Source organism: Olea europaea, chromosome 20, assembly GCF_002742605.1.
Source record: "Olea europaea var. sylvestris chromosome 20, O_europaea_v1, whole genome shotgun sequence".
Taxonomy (NCBI): Eukaryota; Viridiplantae; Streptophyta; class Magnoliopsida; order Lamiales; family Oleaceae; genus Olea; species Olea europaea.
The window spans coordinates 9,119,176-9,129,519 of NC_036256.1; the positions used below are offsets into that span (position 1 = coordinate 9,119,176).

At 35.6% G+C, this 10,344-nt stretch overlaps 1 protein-coding gene and 1 long non-coding RNA gene across 4 annotated transcripts; both read right to left on the bottom strand.

Annotated features, from left to right (window-relative positions):
* Positions 1-541: 541 nt before the first annotated feature.
* Positions 542-2,977, bottom strand: LOC111369562. Of its 3 annotated transcripts, none has more exons than XR_002698195.1 (4): positions 2,857-2,977; positions 1,443-1,484; positions 1,278-1,361; positions 542-1,112 (listed from the first exon to the last, which is right to left on the bottom strand). It is a non-coding gene; the product is annotated as an uncharacterized LOC111369562 (long non-coding RNA). The 3 variants fall into 3 exon arrangements; XR_002698194.1 differs by having other exon boundaries at positions 542-809; positions 890-1,361; XR_002698193.1 differs by having other exon boundaries at positions 542-1,361.
* A 3,653-nt stretch (positions 2,978-6,630) lies between these two features.
* LOC111369038 (putative late blight resistance protein homolog R1A-3) lies at positions 6,631-9,108 on the bottom strand. The gene is made up of 3 exons (XM_022990524.1): positions 8,794-9,108; positions 8,355-8,744; positions 6,631-6,867 (listed from the first exon to the last, which is right to left on the bottom strand). The coding sequence occupies exons 1-3, from the start codon at positions 9,106-9,108 to the stop codon at positions 6,631-6,633; spliced, it is 942 nt and encodes a 313-aa protein (XP_022846292.1).
* Between the last annotated feature and the right edge of the window lie 1,236 nt (positions 9,109-10,344).

Here is a 10,344-nt window from a genome sequence, read left to right on the forward strand (position 1 = left end):
CCTCAAAACACAGGTACGGCCCTGAGTGCTATGATGAACAAAGATTAAAAACCTTAAATACAATTAAAATATGTTGTAAGAAGTAAAAATTGTGGTGTGAATATAATTACCCTTTAATCATAGTACTTCTAATTAATATTTATGGGATCGGACACATTCCTCATCTCAATATTTTTGGAATATGATGTTACACTACACCAAAAATAGTCATTTGCAGCGGTCAAAAAATGCTACCAAAAGCCTTTTGCAACGTTCGGGCATGCGTTACGAGCATCGATGTTGCTGTAGAGCTGAAGACGTTGCGAATAAGCTTTTTGCAGCGTTTTTTGATTATTGCCGTAAGTTCCCTTTTGCAGCGTTTTTCGAACGTTGATGTAAGGTTTTTTTTTTTTTTTTTTTATAAGCATTAATGTATGCATATTGACTAGCAAAATCAAAGATAAATCTTAATAAACAAATTTTGGAATTGCATAAAATTGATAATTTCATTAGAAATTTTTGAATCATACACTAAAATATAAAATGTGATACAACACCACCTATAAAAAGGAGCACAATTTCTCAATTTCAGGGACCACCCTAAGAAAGAATATTATTTGGACAGTCGAATATTATCTTGCACTTTACAAGCCTTTTTCCACCTTCAAAAGGGCCTAGTAAATTGAGAAGCTCAAATATCGGCAAAGGAAATGTAACAACTCCAACCAACCATAATGCAAACATCAAGTCAGTAACTATCAGCGCTACAAGAAATAATCAGATGTTCTCCGAGTTAAATTAGATTCCCCTCTCCGTGGAGCTGGTTCAAACTGCAACAGCAAAATAAAAAAGCATCGATACTCCAGAATTAACAATTCATTAGCCCCAAATTTGCACATATAAGGGTGACCTGGATAAACATATGCTCTCTGCAGTCATCAACTTCCCAAATGGATGCATATTTCTTCAAATTGTTAATCTGAAGAAGATTGTGAATAGAAACACAATCTGCTGCTTAAGAGTTAAGAGTTAAAACTTGACAAATGCTAAAAATAGGTATGCCAAAAAAAGAGTACAAATAGCTCTGTCTAAGACGTGATCTTGCTCAAACTGTAACCTGTTAGAAGGAACCGCTGGATCAATGACAAATTAAGAAAGTCAAGAGGCAATAGTCAAGTTAGGGAAAATGCGAGAGTTATGGCTCTATGTTAATAAAACTACAACTCAACTTTCTGGGCTCGTCTATTGCTATTCCTCACTGGGAAAAGCCAACTTAACATTTGGGATAATGTATTGACCGAGGCAGTTTGCTCTGTTTGATCTGATTCCATATTGCAAAGAGCCGTGTAATCATGCTTTAAATGAGGAATAGCTATTCGTTCCTGAGTAATGGAAGATTGAATTAGAGAAATGAGTGACCAACGTATGGCTTCATGCTAAACTCTAGAATAAGCAAATCGTACCTTGAATACTTCAAAAGGGCAAACATCAGAGTTTTCACAACCCTATGCATAAGAAGCAAAAGAAACAAATGAAGGGCTTTAATCAACTAGAAGCAAGAAGCACCTAAGGCGAACAAATACTTAGTGTTTACAGAATATGAGCCAATTATTAAAACCAGAGTGTAGATTATTATTATTTTTTAAAGATCTCAAAATGCTACTCAAAATTGCCACCAATGAGTAGCAGACTTTAGCAACAACTAAAATGTACTTTCTTCAAATTGCAAAAAAAAAAAAAAAAAAAAAAATGTGTACCATCACAATTATAAGTTAACTCGTTAACAAACTCGAATATCATAAGAGTCATTAATTTAAACACTTCAATTACTTGTAAAAGAACTCAGTTCAGCTGTATTAATATTAGTCTGTACAAGTTTTATTGACAATAATTATCTGTAGTAGGCCTGGGCGTGGTTTGGTTTGGGTTGGTTTCGACCTCAACCCAAAACCAAACCAAAGTAGTCGGTTTGAGCAAAATTAAAACCAAAACCAACCCACTCTAACTCTCAAACCAAACCAACCCAAACCACTTCGGTTCGGTTTGATTTGGTTTGGTTTCTCGGTTTGGACTTTTAAATAATATTGCATTGTAACTTATAAAAAATGGACAGCAAACAATGAAAAAGAGATCAATAATTCGGATTCAAAACGACCACAATTCAAGAAAGAGGAAGACAGGAACAAAAATTACAAAGGTTTAACATATTAGATTCAATTCAAAGAATAAAAGTTACAAATTACAAAAGTTTAGCAAACTACAAATTACAAATCATGAATTACAAAGTGACACTATATTCCCATAGATAATTAATATAAGATTTAGGCACTAGAGGATGGAAAGCTACGATTCATAGAGGCTTAGAGGCTGCAGCAATTTCTGGCAGAGCAATAGTCAAATTGTGGTGTCGAGACTCAGAGATAGAATATGGAAGTAACTTGTAAGATAATTTTTGAATTGCAACGGGAGAGATTGGAGTCTGGAAAGGAATGAGAAATTGAGGCTCGATTGGAGACTTGGAGAGATTTAGAGTTAGTGGGTTATCATATTTATTTTGACTCCTACAGTCCTACTTCGTCTATGAGTCCCCTTTCTTTCTTTCTTTTTTTTTTTTTTTTAAATGTTTCAATATGTAACGGGTTGGGCGGTTAACCATCGGTTTTGGTATTCAAACCATGAACCAAACCAAACCACCGTGGTTTTGTCTACAAAAAATCAAACCAAACCATTTGACTACTCTAGACCGAACCGAATCGGTTTGGTTTGGCGGTTTGGGTGGTTTGGCGGTTTTTTTGCCCAGGCCTAATCTGTAGTTATCTTCAAGAAATAACCTCTTACAATTTCTTCATATTAAAATCAAATGACAATAAAACTCACAGGTTTGGCACAACTTGGCTAGACAGGGCCAGCACGGTCCATTAGTAAACTGGGTAGTGTTGGCTCAACACTGTCCGGTCTGCGCCTTCAACTTCCTCTAAACAGCAGGGAAGCCAAGATCAAACAATTCAAGTATCCCTGCAAGAATAACATCCTCGTTTTTCTACCTAAAACACTTAAAAATACTCCGCAATACTCGCCCGTTCTATCATTTCCCCCAGTTGATATTATTGTCGATTTCATTAGCAAGAGAACAAATTGTAAACAAATAACATAATTCTAACAAATTCTTATTATTAAAAGGTTGAACCCCAATCTTAAGGGTCCCCCACCGCCCCTGCCCTGGAGCATCGTGAGGGAGGTAAATCGCAGGTTATGCCTCCAAGGATACAGGGTGGAAGGCTGCTTGTACACTTGCACTTACCTAAGAGTCAAATCCATATTTCAGGATTCAGAATTTGTTATTATCGCTATAATTTGAAGTTCTACAATTGTAACAACACAAGCAATCCATTTAATTTCTATTTTTCCTTTGTCGCCCTTAGATAGTCTGTTAATGACGCTGCACTGTGGCAGTAGAGCCACAAACCATATTACATCGACCCTAAGCAATCTCATCATACACTCAGAATATAATGGTAATCATGATGATCTCAATGTTTGTAATGGAGCTCAATTCCCTATCTTTCATATTGGCAATTAGCTATCCTCCCTTACCTGTGATGAGTACTTTACATCTTAGAAATATATTTCATATCTCCAAAATAACCGAAATCTCTGGTATGTTTGAAAACTAACTGCAAAGAACAATGTCATGATCAAATTTTAGTCCACCCGCTGCCATGCAAAGGACTAGGAAAATGGGCAATGTGTTGTTGTCCCTTTTTACAGAGAACCTTTAACAAATTGTATCACATTCAGTCATCACCAATCCTATATCAAAAACGTAAAGTGCTGATTTTTCTAGTTTATCTAGTAAATCAAGTGCAAATGTAGAACAAAGTTTGTCATTTACTATTATCATTGCGCCTAAGGATGTATTGCATCATCTTTTAGGTATCCCTCTAGTGTCGTTTTGCTTGTGTCTAGAGCTGTTTCATCCAATTCAATAATATGGTTGAAAATTAATTCACCGCTGAAATAAAATATTCCAAATCGGGCTAGAAAGGGCAATAGAGATCACATATGAATATTTTGGACTCAATCGTGTTGTATATTTGTTTAAGAATTATATGGACGCGAGAACTGGATATTGAGAAAAGATAAAACCAATGAGAATCAAAACAAAGAGTAATTGGGCACAATTGAGTCCGTGCGCATGCATGGACACATGATTTGCAGAAGTCAGAATGCGTGGTTTTGAAACAAGCCGTTAATGCTGGCTTCCAATTTTGATACTGGGCGGCATTTCATGAAAAGATCAATCTTTCATGAATGGTTGATACTATTTCATGGTGGTGTGAATTGAAAACTAAATAGGAGATAGATTTCAATTACAAAAATATCAAATTATCATCAAAATCCATATTATAGTTCCTTAGTTCCAATTTGTTCACATTCAAACGTTCTTCGAGTTCCTGGAAGGAAACACATGCTTTAATATTTTCTTTTTAAAGCTTGTTCAACTTACAAATTAATTGTCTTAATTCCTTTTAAGCACTCAAAATAATTTTGGAGGGGACAATTATCGTTTGAGGATAGCGATCATGTTTTCAAGCCTAATTTTTGATTTTGATGTTTTTGCATTCTTGTGTTCACTCCTCCTCCCATTATTCTGGATTTTTGCACAACAAATGTCATCAAGTTTCAACACCAATGTCTAGTGTCCCTCATGCTCATGAGAAAAATATAAGTCGAGCATAAGCACTGACAAATTGTTGAACTTGGCCATAGGTTACTTTCTCAAAAAATAAATAAACAAATAAAGTGCCTCTCAGACTTTGATGAGAAAGTTTTAAGGCTCTGTAAATTCAATTAATAGACTACTGACTCCTGTTCTTCAAAACAAATCTCCTTGAAAAATGATAAGAAACAGGTTTCCACATTACAAGCAGTTCAAGATCTTTAGTTGTGCCTGCTAGGCTGCTACTTCTTTGACCTTCCAATATTATTCAAAAATCATGTTCCTTAGCTTAGAGACCTCACAAAGGCTCTAGGTGTCCTGATCCTCGGGAAATTGTTTCCTGGCATGTCAACTTTAAGAAACTCGGGTTTCCCTTGTCCTAAGGTATTCTAAATAATGGGTCCTTCAGTGCAGCTTTGGATATTGCTTCCTCTAATCTGACTAATATTGCTTTTGCTCTCAGAAATTGTACTACGTATATCTTTTGAGATGCCACTTTCATTTTTCCTTCTGGTGTGCAGCCACCTCTGGCTTATCTACCGGCATTGCGTATTCCAGCTTCTACATCTAGTCATCTACCATGAGTAGCGTGATCCACAAGTCTTACAAATATTAGAATCAGAAGCTAATGAATCGATTTGTTAAGATATTGCAGATTTCTTGCCAGATATTAATTGTGGCTCTTGCCATTTTATTCCCAGAAATGGGAACAAAGTGGCACATGAAATTATATCTTTCCCTGTTTTGATAGGATTTTGTTTCGTTGATCAAGAAAACTTATGGGAATTCTCTGTTTTCTGTATTGACATAAGTAATCAACTCTTGCAGTGCAAACCCATGCTGAATTGCATCCCACCAAGTCATGATACCAGGTTTTCTCCTAAAATAATCAGTACAAGGTTCTCCCCAATGCCCCTTTGGCCAGGATGCAAAAGCATAAATTAGATGAAAAAATTTGAAGCAAATGAGTTTCATTTCACACTGTGAAATACTTATAGTGATTCATGTCGGAAAAATAAAGCAATAGAGGAATACATGAAAAGAAAATACAAAGCAAAAGATTCGAGGCTAAGATCTGGATCCAACTCAAGTTAACCATAAAATAGTACAATTTGCAACTGGACATTGTTTAATTTCACTTCCAGTAAAGAATTCTTAAATTAACTTACACTACAAAGAAAAGACTATGAATAAGAACAACAACTAGCAAAGGACGTGGAGCCAAAGATTATAATTTTTTCTCACCATGCGGGTGTGAAATGTCAAGGAATCTCCTGCTAAAAAAATAAAACTAAAATGTTAATCAAATAAACAATGAAAAAGATCCAATAAAGAGGAAGTATGAGATCAGCTTTGACTTATACCATGTATACCAGTAGAACAATGGCTCTCTAATCATGACTAAAGATGATCACTTCAAACTCTTCGTTGCCATTCTTCCGTTGTTCTTCGCGAATTTGCGAAGCTGAACTTTCGACATTTTTGCCACAGAAATAAGCCTCAATCAACTATAGTGTTAAACTATAGCTAAATTCGAAAGGAATCATCTACAGTTTTTGGCAATCCCTCTCTAATTTTAGAATCTCCAGGTTGGGCAATGTCCCAATTAATGACATCTTTTCCCATGTCAAACCAATTTTAGTAAGAGTGATCACTGAAGATCCCATGTCAAACCAATTTTAGTAAGAGTAATCACTGAAGATGATCACTTCAAACTCTTCATTACCATACTCCTGTTGTTCTTCATGAATTTGAGGAGCTGAACTTTCAACATTTTCGCCACAGGAATAAACCTCAATCAACTGTAGTGTTAAACCATAGCTAAATTCGAAAGGAATCATCTTCAGTTTTTTGCAATAATTCAACTGCAAGCGTTCAAGTACATGGAAATGATTGTATGAGGAATTCCACTGTTTAAGATCTAGATCATCTCATTTAAGAGATTTGAGTTTTTGGAACTCGTCATCCTTGGTGTTCCAGATATCTCCTTCAAAGGCTTCCCTCTCTAATTTTAGAATCTCCAAGTCGGGCATTGTCCCAATTAATGACATCTTTTCCCGTGGCAAACCAATTTTAGAGAGAGTAAGTTTTCTGATATTCTTGGGGAAGTTAACCACTGAGTAATCACCTTTGAATCTACTTTCATAAACCATTTTGAGTGATTCAAGCTGAGAAAGTTAAGATCAGGACATAAATTGTGTGATTGGCATTAGTATTTAAGTGTATGAAGATTTGGTTCAAGATTTCTTCATCTTCCGGATCGCCAATATTAATGTAATATAGTCTCTCTAGGCTTTTTACTTGGGATCTATCACAATTCTTTTTGAATCTTGTGCCCCAAAAAAAGTTCCGAAACGTAGATGTCTCAACTTAGGCATATTGAGAAGGTATGCTAGTATATGAATATAAAATTGGTCGTTCACAAGAAGAAAATATAGGTTCTGGGGTCTACCTATTGATGACTTCAACGTTGGAATTTCCAAGTACCTCAAGTCAGGCATAGTTTTGATTTCCAACAGAACATTTGCATAATATTCTGAATCTAAGATCCTAAGGGGGTGTTCTCTTTGTGTTTCAATTTTGTGTTTTGAGTTTTAAATTCATTTTGAGTTTTATATTTTGAGTGTTTGTTTTGAAATTGTTGAAAATGCGTTCTTTTTGTTTGTTTCTCAAAACAAAAAAAATGAAATTTTTTTTTTTTTATATATATATATATATATATATATATATATATATAATAATAATAATAATAATAATAATAATAATTTTTAATTTTTAATTTTTTGAAATTTTGAGAATCACCATACCACCTCCGAAAAAAAAAAAAAAGGGGTTTCCCGCGTTTTCAGTTTTTTCAAGTTTTACACTGAAAACGTCCAAAACGACAAAAAAGTCGTTTTGTGTTTTCTTCACAAATTTTTTTTTCGTTTTCGAAAACGGGAAAGAGAACACGTTTTCACCGTTTTGAAAAATCGAAAACAGAAAACGGCCCGAAAACGGTAAAGAGAACAGGGCCTAACTTTTCCCGATTCATAAAGAATGGATAAGGCTTCAGAGAGATGATGAGATCGATCCGTACACAAGCGATCGCGATGCTTAGATATCAAGAATTGACTAAAGAAGTAAAATAATAAGAACAAGGTGAATCATCATGAGTGTAACAACATCAACCAGCATCATCAACAGCAGCATCATTGGCATAATTACCACAAATTAGTAGGATATATTGGAAAAGAAAGTAAAAAGAGGAGGAAATAGAAAGAGAGGGAGTTAACTTACTATTGAAACAGAAAGTTTTCATCTTCTAGAGCTATTTTACTGCACATATCAAAAACTAGATCATGAAGAGTAAATGTTTTTACTCCATTGTCAGATCTTGTTTGGTAAACTTGCAGGAAGCTTCTGTTAATAAGTTCCGTTATATACTCCTTTGCTACATCTTCTAAGCTCTTGTGCTCCTTTTTCTCTACGAGTCCTTAGGCTATCCATAGTAATAATATCTTCCAAACTGGAATTTCCTCATCTTCTTGGAATGCACTGAGATAGACATGGCTTCAAGTGATTTGGTAAATGCATGTACCTAAGTTTCAATGTGGGAATGTAGTCGTCAGCTTTTTGGGAAATGTATGAACTTAAACTCTCTGCAACTTGTTGCCATAAGCTTTCTTTCTTCTCCATATTTGAAAGAACTCAGAACTCCGGCAATCATGACGACTGAAAGCGGGGGTCCATGACAATTTGTTGCAATTTGCTTTCCAATATCTTGCAATTCATGAGGGCAACGTTCTTTCTTGAACACCGTCTGCTCTAATAAATTCCAACTTTCATCTGATGACAGGGGAGGAGGTTCAATGACAACATGTGAAATTTCCAATACCACATTTTTCAGCCGACTGGTGAAAAACACTCTGCTTCCATTTCTGTCTTGTGGAAATAACTTTTTCAAATCATCCCATGCTTCTTTATCCCATAGATCGTCCATAACGATGAGGTATCTTATACCCTTTGTAATAGCATTCGGCCAACTCTTCTTCTCCTTCCATTTCTGAAATTTCATTTCTGTTAAGGTTGCCTATGGAGATCAAAATGTCAACCAATAGTTTTCTCTTTTGATAAGTTTGAGAAACAACACACCAAGAAAGCTCATCAAAATGGTCCTTAACACTGGAATGATTGTATATTTTCTTTGCTAACATTGTCTTGTCAAGCCCACCCATTCCAAAGATGGAAATAATCTGGCAGTAATTTGGTCCTCCAACAAGCTTTCTTACAATTTCTGTTGTCATGTCATCGAAGCCCAATATCATCTCTTCTACCATGGGAATGCTTCCATCTTGGGATGATGATACTTCACTTGAACTTTCTGAAATTTGCAGGCTTCCATTTCCACTTCCACAATTCAGCTTCATTGAGACTTCAATGCAGTAATTTTAGTCTTAGCTTTCACAATCTCAATCCTTTCTAATAGAACAGAAATTGTCAGATCCAATTTGGTCGCAGTAACAAGGTCTATGGTGAAAAAGAACAAATGCAAGAAAAATCCTGCTTCATTAGATACAGCTTCAATTTCTTTAAATATATTCCCTTCAAATATCTTCTCGATCTGATCTTGCTTTCGAGATTTAAATTCTGTAAATTCAATCTTGATTTGTTCTAGCTTGATGCATCGCATTGTATCAACAAGAAAAGTGAGCAGAGATTTCAGCTCCTTCCAAAGAACTTTGACTTTATTACTCACAAGAACACGGGAATATGTTCTGCAACCTAGCAATTCTCCAATAGTTTCAAGAAGAAAGCTGACAAACGTTGCTGCCTCTGTCATATGGTTGCTGAGAGTTCTACCACTATCAGAAAATTTCTTTTGAATTGTGAATAACTCCTTCATCTCTGGCATGACAGAGAGAATGATTTCCAAAAAATCCATGTAATCTTCAGTTTCTTCGAATGAGATGCAAGAGCAGGCTGAAGAATCAAGACACTTCAACAGATCATTGAATTTGTAGTAATAGAGAAATCCATTCTTGTCAGTATCGAACCACAGATTTGTTGCATGTTTGAGAAAAGCCAAAATGTGTGGTCCAAGCCATTTAAAGCTAACATTTTTTTTTTCTCTTCTATCAAGCTTTAAATCTTGCAGACGAGAAAGGAGATCTGGGCTTGTGGCTAGACTGACAGATAATCGTAAACGATATCATCATAGAGATCCTCCTCTCCGTCTAAGAGTGAAATCCAAGAGGAGTGTTCCATCAAGTAATATTGTTGGAATGTGTTCGATCTTGATGAGAGTGAATGTGTTTGATTTTTTTTTTTTTTTTAATGATGGGAAAACCCACATCCGCTACCTTTCGGGTGCGCACTGGGTAAACCCTTGAACTAACGCAATAACCTGCAAACCACGCCAATCAGGTAAACTGCACTAGGTAAGCTCGATTCGACAGACTCAACCTAGAAAGTGTTGATAGGGGAATCGAACTCGTGACCAAAGACCTCTCCGCTCACCTACTCCACCAACTCAGTCACCCCGTGAGGAGTGATCTTATTTACATGAGAGAGATATTGATGAGAATATGTTTATTCACATAAATTGAAACCCCTATTTATATTTGGCTTCTCAATTCGTAATAAGATTGTACACCATTAGGTAA